Below are 23,448 nucleotides of genomic sequence, written 5' to 3' on the forward strand. Positions count from 1 at the left end.
GAGGTCAGCATCACTTGCGGGAGGAAGAAGGTAGGAAAATAGAGGGAGGAGACATGGCCCCAGTCCCTCCAACAAAAACTCAACTGAACACACTGGGCCTTACTGCTGAGTAAACAAACCTAGGGTCCTACTGTCAACCAGAGGGGTTGGATCCAACCCCAGGACCCCTCCTGCGCCTTGAAGGACAAACTTGATGTGCAAACAAACAGCAGGTGAAAACTCTTCACTGCATGGTGCTAAAACATGGTCCCCTGCTAACGTCTGCACATCAAGCCCACCAGAATCCCTCTCCCGCACACAGCAAACCCCACGCGTAAACACAAGCAACAGACAATGGTGGTGGCAGCGCCCCACCTGCTCCTGCCGTGGCCAGCAGCAGCAGCCCTGAACGGGTGGCCGGTGCTGCAGGATGACGAGGGCAGTGCCGGGGGGACAAGCAGCAGAGTGGGGAAAGGGTCAGGAATCTGACAGGCTGGCTGGAGCTGGTCAAGTTGCGAGGTGTGGCGGCTGCTCAGGGAGTGGAAGGCGGAGAAGCCAAAAACTGAGGAGGAGGCTGCCTCAGGCTCCCTCTCTCACCCCCTTTGTCTGGCCAGCTCTGCATAGTAGGCGAGAGGCAGTCACCCACACTCCCTTCCTCTGCTCCCTACTCCTCCCGCCACGTCTGCCCCTGCAGCAGCAGCAGACTGTGACCCGGTTGGGAGCTGGCTCCAATAAAAGTGCAGGAGCAAAGCCCCAGTGTGACCCCAGAGCACTACGCCACTGTTTAACCACCCTAAGTAATTTGGTGTCATCCGCAAACTTGGCCAATTCACTGCTCACTCCTAATTCCAGATCATTTATGAACATGTTGAAAAACATTTGTCCTAATACAGATGCCTGTGGGACCCCACTATTTACTTCTCTCCATTGGGAGAATTTACCATTTATTCCTACTCTCTGCTTTCTGTTCTTTAACCAGTTTCTGATCCATAAGAGGACCTCTCCTCTTATTCCATGACTGCTAAGTTTGCTCAGGAGTCTTTGGTGAGGGACTTTGTCAAAAGCCTTTTGGAAGTCCAAGTAAACAGTGTCTACCAGATTATCCCATCTACATGTTTATTGACACTCTCAAAGAACTCTAAAAGGTTAGTGAGATGGGACTTACCTTTGTTACCCCCAGCTTAGCAATAATACATGTTGGGACACTTCACGGGATTGGTAAAGGGCAGCAATTTTGCAACGTTCCCAATTTTGGGCAATTCCCCACTCCCATTGCAGCCCACTAAGCAGGCCTGGCCCTGCAATTAGGCAGAATGAGGCAGTTGCCTCCAGTGGTAGATGCTGAGAGACAGCAGCAAGGTGCTGGAGGAAAGAGCGGTGTACCCCACAGCCTGCCCTGTGCGCCTTAAACTAGCCTGCTTCCTTCAGGGGTGGTGAAGGATGCTGTCTCATTACCAGTGTTGAAGGAAGATTCAGCTGCTGCCAGACCATTTGGCTCTTGTACATACAATGGCAGCGGGCGCCATCTTGTTCATTGCCTCAGGCAGCACAGTTTCTTGAGATGGCCCTGTGAGTAAGACACATTTCACAATGTTCTGTAGAACCCCCACCCTGGCCCTCTAGAAAAGATTTCCAGGAGGTGTAGGCAGCTGTAGAAGGGAAGGGAAATCCATTGCACAAGCTCGCCTTCTGTTTGCACAAGGCAGATGGAGGGGCAAAAACAGGTAGCATGTCTAGCAGGGAAAGGTTACAGGGCCAGGAAATCCAGTAGTAACAGGCAGGGGTAAAGCAAGAAGTAGAGTCTGCAAAGGGTGCACAGTAAGTGCTTTTGCTGCACAAAATCTGCTAACAGAAAGGCAAGCTTACAGAGAATCATAGAATAGTAGGGTTGGAAAGTGCCTACAAGGCCATCAAATCCAACCCCCTGCTCAATGCAGGAAACAAAAGGGTGGTAATCAAGCACAGTAAGAAGCAGGTGGGACAAGGGAAGGAACTGTTTAAAAAACCCTGATACTTGGTTACTAAGACTCAGGGCCGGCCCTCCCATGAGGCAGCATGAATCAGATCAGGAGGGGTTGTGCATCGCTGGGAAGGTGCACACACACTGCTGTTGCTGCTGCACTGGCCCCCATTTGCTTGTTGCAGCAAATGCCATAGTGGGAGAGTAGCCAACGGGGCTCCTTGAAGTACCCCCCCCATCTCACTCTAAATACTCTACCAGAGTGAGAGATGGGGGGGGGGGCTGCTCTAAGAAGCCTGATCTCTCGGTTTGGGAGAGTCCTCAGAGAGACAGATCTCCAGAGAGCTGCCCAGGCCCAAATGCCATGCTTTGAGGGGTCCTTCCTCTAAGTGAGGCATTGTGAACTGGCCTTGGAGACCACCTGATCTCTCATCCGGGGGCGGGGGCATGCTCCAAGCAGCAGGAATAGCAGTGGGGAATGGGGGGAGCGGCATTGCACATCTTCCTGCCTCAGGCAGTGGGACATATTGTGCCACCACTGCAAAGACCCAGTAGAGGTGCAGTGGTTCAAAAGTCAGGGCTCCAGCCCAGGCCCCAGAAGGCTGATGCTGGCTTACGACTGATTCTGAAACAACTCATAAATGAAACAAAAACCCACCAGTTTAAAACATAAAAAGCTGTCACTATGACATAGTTTGAGACCCACTGCTCTACACACGCGCACACACACACACACACACACACACACACACCACTGATAGACATCACTATACAATGCTGATTCCAACTCCCTGGATCAGGACAGGAAAGGCAGATTGCTAAGAGCTGAAAGAATCCGCTTGCAGGAAATATGTCACTCAAGGCTAAACTTCAATGCAACACTGAGTAGTTACAAAAAGAAACAGTCTGCTCTAGAGTTTTCGACACATGCAGATACTTTCCAGCGAGTCCTTTTAGAAAATCAGGGCCCGCCATGCAGCTCCATCTCAGCCAGGACACCTGGGTGCATTCCAGCACATGGCTGAGAACTCGCTCGGGCCTCCAGGGCTGCCTCGTTGTTTCCATTGGCGTATACCGCAATGATGCACACAGTTCATCCTGGGACCATGTCAGGTCATGTGAAAGGGGAAGCAGCCGTTCCCGGCCACATTCCAAAGACAGCAGTGCAGCCAAAAATAGGATCTTAAAAGAAGCTGCACTGAGGGGGGCAGAAGACAGTGCAACTGTAACTCTCTTCTTCACCTATTGATTCAGTTTGCTTGGGCAGCTGGAGAATCTAGAGAGCAGGATAGCATGTGCTCATTCCAAACCACAAATGGAATTATGAATGTTGAACACAGATTTATATTCACATCCTGTATTTGCATAATTGCACATAACTGATATGATTAATTTCAGCTGCAACATTTGGAGTTTTAGGAACACAGGTAGCTACTTTATATACCAAGTCAGGCCAATGGTCCATCTAACTCAGTACTGTCAACAGTGACTGGCAGTGACTCTCCAGGATTTCAAGCTGGGGCTTTCCCCAGCCCCACCATGTCAAACCTGGAATCTTCTGCATGCAAAACATGTGCTCCACCCCTGAGCAGGACTTTGCCAACAGAGCATCTCACAGGAAGTCTGTCTGCATTACAGGCCTGGCTCTTTCATGCATGAGGAAAATTGACGCAAGGACTGGGGTGGTAAGGTAGTTTCACCTGTCTACATCAAACAAGGGACCATACGGGTTTTTCCTCTCTAATGCAGCAGACTTAAATATATTGAGGGAGATGAGTAGTCTCTATTCAGTGGAGGGGCAGAATCAAGTCCACAGAAGCAGCCGAATACAAAAAAAGAAGAAAAAATTACTGTAGCTGAAACATATTATGCACGTAACAGTGTGGAGGCCAGGTTCGGGATTTCCCCATTTTTGTGTCCGTATACTGGCTCTTTGCTGCTTGAGTCCAGATCTGTCTCCCTGCACCAGTGGCCAAGAACTCCCATGTATTTGAATGCAACAATACCTTGTACTCACAGCAACTTTTCCGTTTCAAATTTCCAATTGGCCAATACCTTTGTTTTCATGCCAAAATGAAGCACCCTGCATGCACTAGAGGGAGGCTGAGTACAGCCAGAACATGTTATCTAGGGAGGGGTGGAGCCCATTCCACAGGCCCACTCCTGAGGCTACAGGGCCCTTCTGCCCGTATTCTCAAGGTAGAGATTCCCTTCAGGTTTCTGAGTTGAGAGTGACAAACAACAGCAAGCACAGCCACAGCAGGATGCCAGCTAAACAGGAGAGCAGAGCACGCCTGAGTTTGACCCTAGAATGTGAGGAAAAAAGCATTCCTACCCCAGTCAGTCCCACAGCTTATAATTAAGAATTGCAACACACGTTTTCTCTGTGTTTCCAGGTGTGCATCCAAGGGACTGAGCCACTTTGTTTTTCTGAATTTTAATGAAAGGCTTTTCAGGTGGGTTTGGAGTGGCCGTGAGCCTGTGTAGGTCTTGGTGGAAGAAAAGGCAGCTGAATTAGGAAGGACTGTTGAGTGAAGAACAGCACATGGCAAGCAGCTTTCTGCACTCGGTGAAAGGCTGTGGGGTATCTAACTTTAGTTTATGTATCCCTGTGCAGGAGGAAGACAATACTTCAAATCTCTACCATTGCCCCCTTTCAGATTTCAAGAGAACTTCAGCTATCGGGTGGTGTAGAATGAAATGAAATAAATAAATAATTCCTTAATTAAAAAAAAACAACTGTGGTAATTGCATGGCTGTAATGGACATTTAGCTTTGGCCAAAGAGACTCCATTTTAAGTTAGTGGCCATAATAAGATTAAGGCAAGAATGCCAGGCAGAATACTTATTGAAAGGCTTTTGCTTGGAGAGGAGGCTGACAATAACAGGATGTAGTTTGTGGGTTTCTGTAAGTTTCCTATAGAGCTTGTGATCAAGCTAGCATTTCCCTGTCTGTCATCGTGACCTTTATGAATTTATGTCTAGGCTTCAGGTAGAAAAGCGTAACATATTATTGCTTTCTATGAGAAACCACAATGAAGAATAGCAAATACAGGTGGGGGGAACATGGAAGAATGTAGTTTGGCATAAGTTATTTACCACTGCCTATATTAAGAATCTGGAAGCTCTCCTCGGGGCCACTCAATTGTAGAGTGACCCTCCGCGGTGATCCAATATTCTGACTTGAATAAAGCTTTTGCAAGTGCAGACCATGTCAGTGTGGTCCTTGAAGGTCCAACTGAGCTGCTACCATGACAGTAAGAATGCAGTCTATGAGATTGTTCAGAACCAGGACACTAGGACTGAGTGCTTTGCAGGTGTCCTTGATTCACTGTTATAACGCATAGAACAAATGTTGCTGGCAGAGCACCGCATGGGAAGCCTGGTTACATCACAAGCCTGGCTCTTCCATGCAAGAACTCACAGGTTGAGGGCCCACAAAAAGGGGGTCAGCCTTCCTTCGCTCTGAAATTATTGCTCAGCAGTACAGAGTTCTGGGTTGCAGTTAAACCTCAAAAAAACGAAGATTATGGCAACCAGCTTGATTGATAACTGGCAAATAGAGGGAGAAAACGTGGAGGCAGTGACAGACTTTGTCTTTCTAGGTGCAAAGGTTACTGCAGACGCTGACTGCAGCCAGGAAATCAGAAGACGTTTACTTCTTGGGAGGACAGCAATGACAAATCTTGATAAAATAGTGAACAGCAGAGACATCACACTGACAACTAAGGTCCGCATAGTTAAAGCAATGGTATTCTCCGTAGTAACCTATGGCTGCGAGAGCTGGACCATAAGGAAGGCTGAGCAAAGGAAGATAGATGCTTTTGAACTGTGGTGCTGAAGGAAAATTCTGAGAGTGCCTTGGACTGCAAGAAGATCAAACCAGTCCATACTCCAGGAAATAAAGCCAGGCTGCTCACTTGAGGGAATAATATTAAAGGCAAAACTGAAGTACTTTGGCCACATCATGAGAAGACAGGATACCCTGGAGAAGATGCTGATGCTAGGGAAAGTGGAAGGCAAAAGGAAGAGGGGCCAACCAAGGGCAAGGTGGATGGATGATATTCTGGAGGTGACGGACTCGACCTTGGGGGAGCTGGGGGTGGCGACGGCCGACAGGAAGTGCTGGCGTGGGCTGGTCCATGAAGTCACGAAGAGTCGGAAGCGACTGACCAAATAAACAACAAAAAAAGTACAAAGTTCAAAGGGGGGTGTTAAAACATCCTGTCATGATTTATCAGCACCTTTGAACTTGAGTGCTTTAGAAGGGATGGACAAATCTGCCAATGTCTTCCAGTTTCTCATTTTTCCAATCTTAAGTTTGGTTCATCCTGAACTTTGAGGATTTTTTTTTAAAGTTTGCATGAAAATTTGTATGCATGTTTTGTGTATTTCTCATAATACATGCATATTTGTATGAAATCTTGTCTAACATACACATTTTTTTGCAATCAATATTCTAATGTAACACATTTTAAAATGTTATTTTCATGAATAGATGCATTTTTGTGTACTTTCCCATGATATAAATATTTTTGTATGCATTTTTTACTGGAGAATTCCCCTGCAAAAATCGAAGATGTGTGAATTTCAAAGGATAACAGAATTTTAGTTCACATGTTGGTTCTAATATGTGAAATTAGGTTAAGTCTGCATTAGGCTTTCAGTTTGTGAACTGAACAAACTTCTCCCCTACCCTTTTGCTTTAGTGCTACAGACAGGGGCAGGCCGCACAGCAAGCTGCCCAGCCTACACCCAGACTTCTCAAGCTTCTGAGCCAGCTCCCAGAGTGTGTGTCTGGGAAGTTCCCTCACTATCTCCTCCTTACAATCTAGGAAAGTTCCTTTTTTCTTTGATAAAAGGGGTTACTGTCTCCTCCAGTGTCAATTCCTCCCTCGAAATCATTATTATTATTATTGTATTTATGAATCGCCTTTTACTTAAAAGTGCCCAAGGTGACGTACAATAAAACACTGGGGTTGAAACCCTTCCTTTGCAGTAGCTGTTTTCTATGCTTGTCACAGACTAATTGATGGCTTAAGTATATGCTCTCGCCTCCTTTTTTCAGGCTGCTTTCTTCAATTAGGCTATCTTACAGGCTGTTCTGTCTTCTCTCCCCTTCTCCTCAGGGCAAGATGGTTCCTAAGTAGTCCAGCGGTGGCAGATGGGGGAAGGGAGAGGCCACCTCAGCTGGAACCACTACAGGGAATCTGTATGGTGGGCAGCTCTTACCAGGCTGTTTCTGTCTTCCCTCCCTTCCCCTCAGGGAAAGATGGCTCTTCAGTAGCTTTGTTTCCCTCACTGTCAGAACTTTAACTGTTTCTAATGTTCTGTTCGGGGGGGGGGAGGGGGAGGCATGCAACCCACGTTGAGAGAGGTTTCTGGTTTACCTCTTTTTACAAAGTAAAAATTTTCTGCATAACTGCGGAGTTCCCCAAATATGCACAAATATTTCGTTTCCCCAAATATGCAGAAACCTTATCTGCTGCTAGCCCCATCTCACTGCTATACTTGCTGGCATGGGACCAATTCAGTTTGCTATTAGAAGAGATGATGCTAGTACAAACAAGGGGAGCTCAGTCACTGATCTTGGGAGAGCAGGCAGGCAGCCAGCCAGCAAGATCAACCTGGACCTGGGCTTCCAGTTGGATTTGAAACAGGAAACTTCTGTTCCAAGTTTGTATTTCAGCGTACAACAAAAGCTCAGGAAGGAGTGTGATGTGTTGTGCAGCTTTTTTACATATATGCATCCATATTGTTGCTTCCTTCTCTGTAGACTGTACAACTCTGAGTTCTATTAAACTTGTCTTCTGAGAAAGCTACTGTTTCACTTTATGTTGATAAAAAAAAAAAGTCCTCAGATACAAACCATATATTAAAAAATAGTGTATTAATAATCTACAGTTGTGCTTGTGTGATTGACAGCTGTGCAATCAGCTAGCCAAAGCTCAAGCGTTCTTATTTGGCGTGAGACCCTCCTCCTTTTCTGACTGCCCGGAGTCCCACTCGCTTAGAAGCTCGGAGGCAACCTCTGTGTAGAGATGGTTCCAGTCCCAGCTGACATCATCCTGGTAAAAAACAACAACAACAACTCAGCGGAGAAATAAATTACACCCTCTGAATGGCAGAAATGAGGCTGTGTCTTGTCCAAGAGGGTCACCATAGCAGGGACCCAAACTCTTCTAACAGGCCTGACAATTGAACAACGTGGGTTTTAATCCCTGCTACCTTTAGAACATCTTTACAGTGCCACTTGGGAGTTTTAAAATTCACTTAAGTTCTATGCTACAGGTTACATGTTAAAATAGGTAATAATTATGGCATTTTCTATTGTATCAGATTTATTCATAAATATTTTTTCAAAGCCTCGGGAAGCTTCTACTGGATAAAAGGTTCAGAGCAGTGTATAATAAAATGGATGACATGTACTTGTATATCTGACGCTACTTTGCCTCAGGAAGAGCTTTGGTGGGCTTGAATCCCAAAGCAGCTCCTGAGCCTCTCAGTCTCACAGAGAGACATATTTCACGCCCCCACGTGTGCTTTTTTTGCATTCCATCTTGTGTTTGTGTGTGAGGGTGGACAGATATGCTTGTACATGTTCAGCATTATGTGTGTGTTTTTTAAATGTACTCAACCCAAAGAATAACCAGCCCACAATCCCAAGAGCAGGGAACTTGTCTGGGCAGGAAACATGCCAATAGCAGGAGAGGGCCATCATTCAGTGGCAGACCACATGCTTTGCATGCAGAAGGTCCCAGGATCAATCCATGGCATCTCTAGATTGGCCTGGGAAAGACCCTGGTTTGAACGCCTGGAGAGCTGCTGCCAGTCAGTGTAGACAATACTGAGCTAGATGGACCAATGGTCCGGCCCAGTATATAAGACAGCTTCCTAAATGAAACCATGAAGAACTGAGAGAGCGCCACTGGTGCAAACACACCCTAATCCCTACCTAACTGAGGGATAGACTCGGCAGGTAGATCATCCTAGTTCTCCTGCTCTTGGTCCAGAAAAACCCACCTCTCGTACTTCCTGCTCTGGAGCTAGAACCTTACTGAGCAGCTTCAAGTCAATCTCTCCATCCTGTGGGAACACATAAAAAAAATTAGGGTGAAATCCAACATAACATGACCAAACTTCCACTCATGCAACAGGACTTCCCATTGTTCTCCTCCCCACTCCGGCACCCTGCATACCCCCCAAATCTGTTCTGGTAGGCCCCAACTGATTTGCTAGAGCAGATTTGATGGGTATGAGGGGGAGGGGAAATCTGTTCCACCAGAGGTTTCTTTTCTCCTGGTGATTGGTCAGCACTGGATTCAACCCAGGGATCCAACCCATTCCAAGAGCAAGAAGGGACGTGCACATTTCACACGGTAATTGCAGACACTTCTGTTATTTTTCTAGAAAACATACACAGCCATTGATGGAGCAAAGCTGTTCAAACTCCCTAGCATCTGGATAAGAAAATCCAGCTCAATAAAATCAGGGCATGCTACCATTTGGAAATGTCTTTTCTTCTCAGGAAGGCTCTGTGGTTATAACTGGATATAATATATAGAGTAGATCGAAATAGAAGAAGAATTAGTACATTTTTTCAAAATATACATAGAGAAAGACAAGTGGCCCCTGAGGAAGAAAATATCTTTCCAAAATGCATCGGGCTTATTAAAACATTTTCAGGCACTTGAGAATATCTTCTCATATGTTTTGTTTTATGTAATTCATGGCTTTCCCTGTCACTGGGTTTTTATAACTGTGCAATAGCCTTTTAATTCCCAAATGTTATCTATGCTCAGCCTTGGCTCCACTGCATAAAACTGAGTATGCTTATTCTCAGTGGAGGGAAGGCAGCTCTACCAAATGAATTATAACTAAGGGATAGGCAGAGACCATTAAAGTGGGAAATGGAGAGGAGCACCTAAAATGCCTCAACAAACAATGCTGAGCAATGCTCCAAAAGTACTTTTATCTAGTGTTCTATGAGGACACCAAGGGCCCCATCAAAAGAATGGATGACTTATTCACATACTATGCTGGCCCTACAACGGAGTGAAAGGTGTAGACTTTTGCCAGCAACAGGAAAGGGCTGCCATTTTCTTCTAGGAAAATGTAGGGAGAATGTAGATTTCCACTTGGCTGCACTCACCAACGTTTGGAAAGCAGCATATTTCATAAGGTCATTGTCCAGGTCACGGTAGGTCAGCACTCTGTTCACTTGAATGCTGCAATTGGGGGTAAAGCAAGAAATCAAACTGGAGTGCTGACGTTCCTCACTGCCATCCGTAACTGCCTTAAGTATGGGCCTGAACTTAATGCAAAACTTCTTATTTATTATATTTACACAGAACCTACAGAATCAGTTCCCTCTGTTCAGATAAAACAGAGCTTATCATCATAACTGATTATTCAGAACAGCACCATCCAACTGCTCAAGCAAACCACAACACATGGCACAAAATTCAGCTGAGTGGGACAGATATTGATGCACCGAGGACAACTAAGTTTGGCACAAGGATTGCTGTAGTGATCTTGTTACCTGGGTGGGGCTGCCACCTGCATGGCAAAGTCTTCCTCTTGAACCTCCTCCAAGTCAGGGATCACTGGAATATCTGCAAAGGGTGGAAGAGTCATAAAAAAGCAGAGCTACTACAGCTTTCCCAATTTTCTCTTTGGGGAAGTAACCTGGGGGTGGGGGACCACAGCTCAGTGGTAGCCTACCTGCATTGCCTGCAAAAGGTCCCAGGTTCAATCCTTGGCCTCTCCAGTTAAAAGGAGAAAGTCTGCATGAGACCCTGGAGAGCCAATGCCAGTCAGAGCAGATAGTACTGGACTAGATGGACCAACAGTCTGCCTTGGCACAAGACAGCTTCATATTTCATATAAAAACACCAGGCAGCCTAACTGCTGGGTAAATACTCTAGCACCCTCTTCTCTCTCTCTTTTTAATTAAATGGATGGATATGTGCTCCTGTAAGGGAGTAAATAGACCCCAATAAATAATGAAGAACAAAAGGCTGGATGTGAGGATGGGGGAGACGCCTAACTAGGAGGTGCTCAGCCATTTGTTTTAATATTGCCTCATGCTGAATATAATAACATAAGAACAGCCCTGGTAGATCATACCAAAGACCTGTCTTGTCCAGCATCCTATTTCCCACAGTGGCCAGCCAGATGTCTGTGAAAAGCAAGCATGAGGGCAACAGTCTTCTCCTGCTGTTGTTCCCCAGCAACAGGTATTCAGAGACACGCTGTCTCAGATTCTGGAGGCAGCATGCAGCCATCATGACTAGTAGCCATTGACTGAGCTCGCACAACATGCTAACCCATGCTCAGTGGCTGAGTGTGGATTGTTGCTGAACCGTGGGTTACTGTGTTGTCTGCACCCAAGGTGTTTTCTGCAGGGTGGCTGGTTAACCATGGCATGTGGCTTATTTTTCCTGAACAAGCCACCTTGAGAACCCATGGTTTGTTGTTGGGTTGTTCAAGGTGGTTAACAAGCCACCCTGAGGAAAATGTCCTGGGTTCAGACACCACGTTAACCCACAGTTCAACAACAACCCACACTAAACCACTGAGTGTGGGTTAGCATGTTGTGTGAACAGTCCCAATGACAACCTTATCCTCCATGAATTTATCTAATCCCCTTATTGTTTTCTACCACATAAGAATGCATTGCCTACAAGTAGCTTTTAAAAAACCCAACAACTTAAAGGTGATGTGGACAGAATAGGGGAAAGTTGTGCTAGTTGTTAGTGCTCACACAAATAATAAACAGAGGCTTAGGACAACAACATTCCACACAGAACAGAACTGAACACGCTATCTGAAGGGAAAATCACATTTTCCCCATAACAAAATATTTCTGCCTGCATGGTGGAGAAAACCAGATACTGCTGCAAACTGAACAAACTTGAAGGAAAAGATGTGGAATGTTCAGTACAAAATTAGAAATGACTGCAACATTTATTGCACAAAATGCTGGTCAAATGGAAAGGCCTTAAGTCATATGATGTACTGCCATAATATACCAACAAAGAAGAAATTAAGAGAGTAAATGGAAGCACAGAAGGAGCAAACGGGGTGGGACACTGTGCGTACATGAACAGTGCAACTCTGAACAAGTTTGCAATTTTTGGCCCAGGTAAATATTTATGCTCAAGTGCCTGCTTGTTTTCACCCATCCCCTCTCTCTTCTATGAGAATAAATATGCAATTATACTGGATGAATGCATTTTTCTTTTAAACACCTAAGGAAGGACTGGACAACTAGCAGCCTGCAAGCAGCATCCAGCTGACAAGAATGATTTTTGTATAGCGCCTGTAAATTTAATTGCAGCTTTGGACAGTTTACAGTAGACCTTTCTTCCCTTTGAATTTTAATTTCAAATTTAAAATATTTCTATTAATTTTTAAAAGGGTGGATTTCATCATTTTTAAACCTCCAGATTTAAACCTCCAGATTTCTACTAGTATGATGAAATACTCCCTAAGCATGGCATTATCATTTCCAGTTAATCTGACCTTGAGCAGCAGATGGGTGCTAAAGTATATGGTTCCTCAGGTTTAGAATGCTGGCTCTCCCTATGCCCATGACTGCCTTGTTCTGATTCTGAAAGCTGTTCCAGGGTCCCACATCCCACAGGTGGATAGGCAACTGGCTAGCTCAGCTCTGCAGAGATCCTTTGCTACATTGTCTGAAATGAAAAGGAGGTGGCACCTCAGCAACCAAGAGGGCTGCTTCCAATTGCATCCATAGCTCTGATTTTCTAACTAAGCATTTGGCTGTTTTTAGTTCTGCCCTGTCTCCAGCCCAGGCTGAAATGAATATTCAAGAGCTGGAAAGGTTCCCTGCCTGCGGAGTCTGTTGTCCAGGACTGGGTCTTTTTTCTTTTTCTTTTTTAAATCCATTTCTCCTCACAGCCTCTCAAAGCTCCAAAGTACATAGGTCCCATCTTCACATCCACTCTGCATCCCTCCAGGCTCCCCGACCCTCATGGAGCAGTGCTGGTCCATCTGCAACAGGGCAAGGGTTAGCCCGGACTTTTGACAAGAGGGCTGTTTGGAGCAACCCACACAGTGGGATTTCTCTCTAATTGGCTGCCTGGTGAAGGGTCTGAACAAAACAGAGACTGAAGCGAGAGCCAAGCCAAAGCAAGAGACGGTGACAGCTTGGACAATCTCAGCAGAGTTGTGCATTCCAGCTGCCTGACCACCCAAGGACCTGCTGCCTACAATGGAGCAGCTTTCAGATCACAGCAAAGTGGATAAAGAGGAACTGGAGCACCTGAGGCTCCATCTTTGGCACAAATATCCATGGTATAGTGATACAGCAGTGCCCTGTCATAGAAAAGCCCGTTACTCCCCGTGGAAGATTTATGTGAGCGTATCATGCAGCAGGGCTCCCAGCCTCTTGCTGAGCATGCCACAAAAGAATGAGAGCTGGATAAAGAGTGGTGGAAGATAACCTGGGAAAGAATAGGTAGATCTGAATCTGTAAGGATCCAAAGTACTTGCATAACCACATGGACCATTTTGAGGGCCAGAGTCTTACACTGAGAAACCTGGCTTTTGAGTGCCTCTTTTCAAGTAAAAGTTTTTCCAAGAAGGAAGATCTGCCACAAATTAACTCCATACGGATTCATCCATGGAGTTTAAATACAGTGTGCAGAGAACAGAAGTAGTATAAAAACAAATGTTTGCAAACAATATGGTGTATGGAATGGTTATGGAGTCCGAAAAGGGTCAATATTTTGATATTTTGGCATTCCGCAGCAGCTCTGGATGCCATTAAAAAAAATCCCCTTATTTTTGGCACTGGGGTGGGGGGAATGGCCCCGGACCTCCCGAAGTTGTTCTTAATAACATAAACAACATTTGCTTCTGAAACCTTTATAGCAAGTCATGCAGGTATTCCCTGAGCTGCAAGCCACAAACAGACTGTCTGTGGCATCTCTTGTCCTGTTGACCAATAACAGTGTTCCTATTGTAGCCTGCTTTACAAGGTTCAGTTCTGGCAAAGTGAAAATTCACAAGTTACTGAAATCCGGGGAAGAAAAGCCTGATGGACAGCATTCCAGATATAGTTGTGGAAAGTGGCTATTATTGGAGCTGCCTTGCAGTAGTTTAGTCCATAGGTTCTCAAACTGTGGGGCTGAATACCTGAAAGGGGTGTGTAAAGATCCAGGGAAGAAGGGGGTGCATGCAGAGTAGGGAAAAACATTGACCTAATTACTTCCCATTACAGTTCCCAGGAATTCTCCCAAATAGTTATCTGAATTGTCCTCTGCCAGGCTTCCTGCATACTGACTGATGTGCTGTTTTTAATAACCAATTCAGGATGGAAACTCCTCCAACTATAATCCCAGTTATTTGCTATATCTATAGAGTAATCGCATATAGACCTCTACTGCTGAATATGTACAAAACTATAAACAAGCAGAGCACATACCAAGTGAGATTTTGAAGGCTAACTAGCTTTTCTGCAAAACACAATGAGAGGCTTTAAAAAGCAAAGGAAGCCAACTAAGTTTTGTATTTTAAGAGCATGAAACTCCAGCCAGGCACAATTCTAATTTCTCTACTGCTGCAAAACTTTGTTTTACTGAATGCTGTTACCTTCTGCATCACGTTTAGGGAATTTTAAACAGGCAAATGGAAGAAGGTCTGATTGAAGATGAAGTTAAGTGAAAGAAATTGGTCTCATTTAGCACATGACAGGATTCATCTGTGTTCTCAAGTCCACTGAGGTAGCATCATGGGCGTTTCATATTCATGAGCTGCTGCGACACTGTGTCCCCACATTTACAAAGCACAGTGTTCAGCAAATTCTGTCCCTGTGGAAACCCTGTGCATTTCATGGTCTTGTCAGAGAGACATCAAACACTCCAGTAACCAAATACCAGAAAATGGCTTTAATTAGTGCATCTCAATCTGATAATTTTTCCCTCTAAACAGAAAAAGGAGGAACAAAAATAGAGAAGTAGAAAGCAACAGGCTACAATCTTTTTTAAAAATGCAAAGAACAAGGGATGGAGGCAGCTTCTGCTGAACACACAAACAAGATTGATTATTCTCTCCTGTAAGGGCAATAAGCAAACCGATGAGGCATATATAAATATATCGAGACCATGGGCCACCATACCAGGAAACATGGCTGAGGGTTATATTTTACTTTTCCAGGGTCAGGCCAGTATCCATTTGTGGTACCATTTGGAGAGAAGTGGGTTTCAAATATTTTCCAGTGAAAGCAAAGCCACAGCCCTATGAAGGAGAAAAAATCAAGGAACAACAACAAAAAGGGTATTGTCCAGCTTCTTGAGAGCTCTTATTGAAAGCTGTGACTGTGTCAACATGCTAGCCAACTAAAGGCAGAGGTTATCTAGAACAACACCCCTTCCTCTACTCCTTGCCATGCAATGCCTGACAGCAGAATTCTGTAATGACCATAATTTCAATAGAAGACAAGAGAAAGCTGTATTGTCTCTTAAATCTTCCAAATCTTGGTATTTAGTTGCCTCTTTGGATTTTAAAAAAATACAGCATAGTGCAGCAAGGCTGACTCCCTTCTACTACACATAAAGAATTATTGTTGCATTATTGTCTTTGCACTGAAAATATTCTATAGAGACACAAAATGTGGGGGTCTCGCTTTGACTGACCTTTTAAAGAAGCTTTTCGAATAATCAGTATTTAATCATTTAGATTCATTCACACCAAAAGTGAAAATAAGAATGTAACAGCAGTCCTGCTGGATCAGACCAAATGCAATCCAGCATTCTGTTTCCTACAGCGACCAGCCACTGTGAAGGAGAAAAGGGACTATACAAGGCAGTTACAATGCATTTAACCAAGGCCTTCATTTATCCACAGCCTGAAATCGTAAGAAGAAACACTGGTTTCCAATCCATATGTCTCAGTTATTAATTAAATCTGAAGACGGAAGCATTCCTACAAGCCAAACTGTGTTTAGCGAGGCAAAGCCATGAGGGCACTCATACTTGTGATATTAAGCCTGCTACTTAGTATTCCCAATTGTAATGACATTTTACCTCCCAAACAATAGCATTTAACATTTGCTTAAGGAATGTTCATTTAAGTACAGAACAGCTGCCTGCTAGATCAGATTAAACAGCTATCTAGGCCAGCAGTACACTTCCAGCCAATGCTGGCTCCAGATTTTGGAGGCCCCTTGTGCAAGACACTCTTAATGGGCCCCTCTCCCTCAGTGAGTCTACCTTCTCACCAGCACTGTTACTAGCTGTTGCTCATCCTCTTCCTCATCATCGCTACCACCTTCTAACTAGCCAGGCAGCCAGTGAGCCAGCAGGTAGTGGCATCTACTGCTCCTCCTGCATACCACTACCACCAGGCCAGAGTGGGAGAGGTGGATGAGCAAGCAGGTTGCAATGGTGGAGAACAGGAGCAGGCCCAGGGAATGCTTGTCAGTGGATTCCCTGCTCAGTGTGGGCCCTTGGCAGGTGGCCCACCATGCTGGCCCTGCTTCTAGCAGTGGTCAACCAGATGTCTTTTGGAAGTTCATAAGCAGGGTATGAAGGCAATAGCCACCCCTATTGTCTGTCTCTAACTTCTCATACTCAGAGACATACTGCTGCTGTACAAAGAGGTTTCATTTAGCTATTGTGGCTACAAGCAGTTTACAATTATGTTGAGTTGGGAGACCATGAAGCATGCAAAGTGTGGTCAATCGAAACAGCTGTGTATGCCTTTTGTCTTAATAGCCAAATTCAGCACACACATCCTTTGCCATCCTATATACACAGAAAGGCTAATGGTTGTCCTTAAGTATCCTGGAATGCTCTAGAGCAGCCTTCCCCAATCGTGTGCCCTTCAGATGTTTTGGACTATATATATCATCCCTGACCACTGGCCATGCTGGCTAGGGCTGATGAAAGCTGCAGTCTAAAACTTTTGGAGGGCACCAGGTTTGGAATGGCTGCTCTGGAGCATTCTAGGATACTTAATGACAATCATTAGCTATTTGGGGTATATAGGATTGCAAACTGCAATTAGCCTAGAGACAGTGTTAAGTAGAAAGCTAAATTTCAGGACACCAAAATATTCCAGTTATGCACCTAGGGTACAATAGAATGAGCAACTGAGTCTTAATGGATGGACAAGATAAAGGTACAGAAACCTAACATTTGGATTTATTAGGAATTGTAAGCTACTTGCAAGAACAGTGAACTTATACTAGTTCAGCCCCCACTTAAAACACAATGCAAATAATTTAAAATTTTGAAGGATAGTAGAAGCATTTAAACTCAGGAAAGTAAGGAAGTTAAAGCAAACAGAAGTGATTGTGGTTTCAACCAAATTAAATTTTAAATAAGCTTGATACAGAAAAACCGACAAATATGATGAAAAGTTAGATTGTCCCTAGCTTCTGCCTCACTAACAGTAGGTAATAGATGTATAAAGTGCTGGTGGATGATGTGCAAACCCTCAAAACAAGGGTTGATTCACACATTACCTTTTTGCAGAGGCAGGGGACATGGAAATGTATCTTCATGTCCAGAGAAAAAAATACACCAAATGTAGCAACACAGAGATTAAGTCTGTGGATAAGTACCAGATCTGACAGTAGGCAAGATTAATCTTATTACTGTTTTGCATATTACTACTTTGTTGTTATACAGATGGGAGTGACTCTCACATTTACTAATATCTGCAAAAACTAATGACTGAATTAGCCCTTAAATGTCTGAACTTGAGTATCTGGTGCTAATACCCTGAGTATCTGGTTATTGATATAACAAGCTTCTGAAATGGTGGAAAGGCAAAGTCAATCGGATACTTTAATGATACTGTACCAAATAGTTATGTAGGTGTATGTGTTAAAGGCTCAGATTCTGGAACTCGTTAACATTTTTAACAAAACAATATTCCCTGCCTTAATATAACAAATGTGTATATTTATGATTGGCTATCTGTTCATCACAGAGATAACTGTGGAACATTACAGACTGTAGAAGTTAAAAAAGTAAGTACACAAAACAGATTTCAGTTATCCTCGTATTAATTGTATAAATGTTGCCTGAAGGCATGATGGAAATATTACATCTGTAGATGCCATAAATTATTACTTTCTAGATCAACCTGCTTTAGTTGTATTATAACAAAATTAAATTTCTCATCTAGCACCAAGTGATATACATGAACTAGTCAATACTGTAACTAGCTGGAACACTAGAGAACAACATCTCATACTAATATAATTAAAGGTAACATTTTTGAAGGCAGAAAGGTGCCAAAATTCCCCAATCAAATATAATTTAACTTACAAAATGTAGGAAACTAGCCTGAAACCCCACCCCCAAAGGAAGCTGCTACTCAAGTGGGGAGAGGCTGTAGCTCAGTGGGTAGGGCACATGCTTTGCAAAAGAAGGTCCAAGGTTTGATCCCTGGCATCGCCAAGATGGGTTGGAAAAACTCCTGCCTGAAACCCTGGAGAGTCGCTGCCAGTGTCAACAATACTGGGGTTAGATGGACCAACTGTCTAAGGCAGCTTCCTATGTTTCTACGTTTCAAGAGCCTACCAACTGCTATGCCCTTGTTTAATATACTACAGAGACTCAGAATAAAAGGTAAACCCTCCAATTTTTTAAAAATGCACAAACTCTATCAAAAAATGTTAGCATTGCCAAAAATGAAATAAAATGCTACTAACAACAAAAATGTATTCTTTAAAAATAAATGAATTGTTGCATTAATGTTTTTATTAACCTTAACATTTTATATGTAAGGTTCTGCCACAGCTGAATCAAGACACATCATACAAGACAATCTATCAGCAAAACCCTGGACTTTAGTATCTTTAGTATCCTAATGTACAAAATACAGCCAGAATTATATTTCAATGCCATGGAACACATTCTAAAAAGTTCCCGTATTTTATTTTTTCAGACTCTAATATAAATTGGTATCTTTAGCATTTGTGCTGTATAAAATCAATGGCAGTAAAGGTATAGTACAATAGAGGAAAATATCTCTTTGATGCAAAGTACATGAATAACCGCATCAGATGCTTCTTGGAATTTCACCAAAAAAAGAAAATTAATTATCCATTGCATATAAGGGAATTCCCTTGCATGTATTTTATTTATTTTATTTATTTATTTCATTTCTATACCGCCCAATAGCCGAAGCTCTCTGGGCGGTTCACAAAATGTATCAGCAACTGTTTAAGAGACAGAAAATGAGGATAAGCATAAACTGATCACTTCTCCCCATTGTGGCAAGCAATAGGGTGGATGGTGCAGTGGAAATTTTACAGAGGATACAACTTGTTCACAACTCTGAAACAGATAGTGAGTTAGAAGAAAGAACTCAGAGAACTGGATGAGTGAATGAGAAAGTAAGTGATGGAATTCATTCTTAATCAAGAGCAAGGTATTGGGGGTGGGGGGAATATAATCCCAACAAAATACACAAAGCATGAGATTTAAAACATGCATTACCATGTATAAAAAGAAATCTTAAGAGTCATCAGGGCCTCAACAGTACAGTTCAGGAAGTAGAAAGGCAAACAAAATATTATACATAAAAATAATTTATAAGGTATTAGAATTCCCCTTAAAATAAATCACATGCCCACTTCTTGGTACTGTTTTTAGCAGGTGCTGCTGATGTATTTTTAGATGTATTGTGGTTTATGTTATGATTTTATGACTTTGTGGTTTTCATATTTTGTTCTAATATGTTGTAAGCTACCTTGGAAGGAGTTAACATGAAAAGTGGCTTAAAATGAATAAAATAAAATAAGAGTCCTGTGAACCCTTCTTGCAACTCAGCCCCAAAACAGTGCTGCCAAATTAGAAATGGAACAGAGAAAGAGAATTCTTCCAGGAATGGAAAAACTCCATATAGAAAGCAAGCCCAATAGATAAAATCAGCATGCTGCGTGTGTGGAAAGTGGAAAAAAACACAAAGACCAGGCACAGTGAAGTTCTCACACACGTGCCTCATCCCACACTCGGTCTGCAGCTCAGTCTATGTTTATAATCCCATGATTCGGCCCTCTTTAAACAGCCTTATAACTGTGCAATATAGATTCAGTTGCAAGGAAGTGATAGTTAAAGAAACTACTTGCCAAATTCAACATGGATTCACTCAAACTGCAATCCCAATACACTAATTTGGTTCAGTGAATTTGCTTAAAGAGAAACTAAAAAGGACTAGGGCTACAATCCTGACAACAGCAGAGATGCACAGGGGGGGCCTTGAACCTTTTTATTGCGATGGTCAGCCAGCTGATCAGCTGCAATAAAAACAAACATACAAAGCACTTCTGGTCTGCCCATGCTATAGCTGTCTAAGAATATCATCTAGGATTTCAGCATGAAAAAGGCACAACTTAGGAAATTGGGTGGGGGGTGGGATATGGGAGGGATATGATAAAGATACATAAAACACTGCTGTGTATTGAAAAAGCAAATGAAGAAGCTGGTTTGCCTGATCACTGAATAAATAAGAGGTCTGTCATGAGGTCAACAAAAACAAATATATTGTCTTACTGATCTGTAAAATGCAATACTTGGGCATGTGTTGATGGCAATGTCAAAACCAAGGAGTAAATGACAGCAGTATCCAAAGTTATCCAATAATAGCATTGGGGTATGAATATTCATGCTCAAAGTTTCCCTAAATCTTAGTTTTGAGTAAACTAGTTTTAAGTATGGTAAAACAAAGTTGCTGAAAGAAATCAGAAGACTGAGGATGACGCAAAGATTCCAATGCCCAGACAGATAACAACTTGAAGAACGGAGCATGTGCTTTACTCTGTAGCTATCCTGGTCACATATGCTGATTCAGGAACAGAAACTGTGGAGTAATTTGCCAAAACATTCAATTTGTGTAAAATCCAAGTTCTTCATAAATCAGGTAAAATAAAAGAGAACAGAAAGCAACCTGTTACCTGAACCTTGGTTATTTATGTTTAAAGTTATTCAAATTCACTGTGTTTGCCCTGCAGTTCTATGTCTATGTATCTCCAGCACTACCTATAAACTTCTGATTCAGATTTTTCAAACATGTTTCTGGCCATTCAGTCAAATGATGTTGCCCTATACTAGACGATGCCCATGCTGTATACAATTCCTCAATAGAATGCAGCACTGACAGCTTTCGGAGGGAGGGAATTGGCTAGGAAGGCTGTCACCTCCAAGTTCACCCTTGTGCCATTTCATGCCAAACGGAAGTATGTAATAAGTCAGTAGAGGCACATGCTCAGAAAAACTATCTAAGCCACTCTAGTTACCCTTTTCTACACAACAATGGGGGTAGAGAATATACATGTTGGCTTTTTCTAACTGTTCAAAATGTATATATGTGGCACTTCATTTTTATCTGCATTAGTTCTTAAAAACACAAAATCAAGAAGTGATTATTATGCATTTTTTAATGCAAGGTAAAACTGTATAATATTTTGCACATGGAATAGAGTGTGCAGGGTATGTGTAGGAAGGTAAAGAAAACCCCAAACCTCCTATAATGCCACAGTTTAGTGATTTGTCCCTTAATATGTGATAGGAAAGATGCTTCTCATAAGCCTCTCATTGAATTATGTTAGGCAGCAGGTATGTCTGATTCTATTTAATCCTTTTCATGCTCCAGTGCAAAAACAAGACAAACCACATTTCTTTTATGCTAAATTCCTTAGTGTTTTTTTTAAACCTTATATATGTTTATTAAAAAAAAATGCAGCTTTGATCGGTAGCATTTATGACATTTCTACATCCAGAAACTCCTCAGAAGCCCCCTCCCTGCACACGAGGCCACCACAGCTGACAGCCAACTGGGTTTGATCACAGCCACTCGGAATCGGATTTTCATAAGACAGACAAGGAGCCTAACTGCTGCTTTCTTTCTCACTCCTATCAGATGAGAAACTGATGGGGGGAGCAACTCCTGAGGGAAAAACACTACAATCAAGGGCTATGTGGTTCTCATGCTGTCCCTCTACAGCTGCAATTTTCAAAGGAACTTGCCTCTGGCGCTTTCAAATGATGGTGTCTCAATTCTGTAATCATATTTCAAGAGCTTTTTCTTAAAGGGTCTTTTAGGTAAACCTAGTCCGTCAACTACACTTATGGACTCAACAATCACAGCCTCAACAGGACTGTATATTCAATGTTTCACAGAATTCTGGCAGGAAAGTGCTGCATGCCAAGTTCCATCAAGCCAATGCCTAAACATGTGTGCTTACCATTGTCCAGCACCTTTACCCAATGAGCTACATTGCACTACTTTGACCACTCCTCTCCAGAGTCACCAAACCCTTCTGTAAAGAAACGGATTTTGAAAGAGTAGCAAGCTAAAAATCAGATGATCCATCCTAGGTCAAGGAAGTCAGCAGCTCTCTTTGTAAATATGCTCACTGCCTCATCAGTGACATCTTTCAATCTCTGGTTAATCTATGGCCATACTGCAGATCCATCACACTACCTGAACTGCAATCCTTGCTAAACAAGACACCAAGACTGGAACAGTGGAGGCCAGTTGGTCAAACCTCTGATGACAATCTAAAGGAGGGGGTAGGCAACCTGGTGCTCTCTAGATGTTTTGGACTACAGCTCCCATAAGCTCCAGCCAACATGGCCAATGGTCAGGAATTGTGGAAGTTGTAGTCCAAAGTAGCTGGAGGGTACCATGTTGTTTATCCCTGTTCTAAAGATATGGCCCAGTATAAAATTTTAGCAGGCCAAACCCAAAGATGTAACAGTAATTGTCATTTGCCCTGACTGTTCCTTAGTCCATTCACTTTGTTCCTTGCCCACTTCCAATCCACATTTCACCAACATGTAGTGTTCTTCTTACACAGTTCACTCCTATTTTTTCCCAGCTCTACACCCCAGAATCATAAACATGGCACAGAATTGATGCTTAGCTATCCTGGCCCCTTGTGCTCAGACGCTATTTGCAGTGAACACCTGTAGCTTATGATGCAAAGGATCTTACCAGCCTTGGGACTCCATTTTTAAGATTAGCCAAAGAAACTATGATACTATATTGTAAATTGTTTAGGGAAGAACCAACCTGGAGTGGACTGTTCTCACCACATAATTGCTACTTATTAGTAAAGTACCTGTCAGTAGGGCATGCTGTAATTATTCCCCCCACCCCCGCCGCCATAGAAATCAATAAGAGAAAGAACAGGGACTGCAACTGGGAACATAGTTCATATAGGGCAAGCTCTGTCCCAGACACTGGTGAACCCTGTGGGAGCAGAAGGGGTCAAGCTTTTGCATCGGCTCAACAGCCTCCTCTATTGCTGCTTATTTGCCCCAAAGACAAATCTGTGGGGATGGAAATGGACAGATTTAAGAGGAAAGGAAAAGACATAGAGCAAGAATGGCTATAATTACTTTATTTCAGAAGAACCCAACAGACTTCACTTCCTGGCTGGTTACCAAAAGTTGGGAAAATTCTGTGGATTTAGCCTTAGGCTATGCTTAGTTCCTTAGTTTCTCAGCTTTAATTCGAAA

At 43.2% G+C, this 23,448-nt stretch overlaps 1 protein-coding gene across 3 annotated transcripts in view; it reads right to left on the bottom strand.

Moving 5' to 3' along the window:
• Window positions 1-4,369: 4,369 nt before the first annotated feature.
• Window positions 4,370-23,448, bottom strand: part of IFT43 (intraflagellar transport 43) — a 64,025-nt gene continuing 44,946 nt past the window's right edge. For 2 of the 3 annotated variants that reach the window (XM_084841886.1, XM_084841892.1), the window contains 4 exons: window positions 10,482-10,554; window positions 10,092-10,167; window positions 8,963-9,025; window positions 7,612-8,007 (listed from right to left, as the gene is read on the bottom strand). In XM_084841886.1, the coding sequence (XP_084698012.1) occupies window positions 7,888-8,007; window positions 8,963-9,025; window positions 10,092-10,167; window positions 10,482-10,554 (332 nt within the window). In that variant the 3' untranslated portion in view covers window positions 7,612-7,887. Of the gene's footprint in view, window positions 8,008-8,962; window positions 9,026-10,091; window positions 10,168-10,481; window positions 10,555-23,448 lie in introns of all 3 variants that reach the window. The other variant, XM_084841880.1, reaches the window with a different exon arrangement.

Source organism: Heloderma suspectum, chromosome 1 (genome assembly GCF_057233095.1).
Source record: "Heloderma suspectum isolate Gila_16-S chromosome 1, 16-S_ref, whole genome shotgun sequence".
Taxonomy (NCBI): domain Eukaryota; kingdom Metazoa; phylum Chordata; class Lepidosauria; order Squamata; family Helodermatidae; genus Heloderma; species Heloderma suspectum.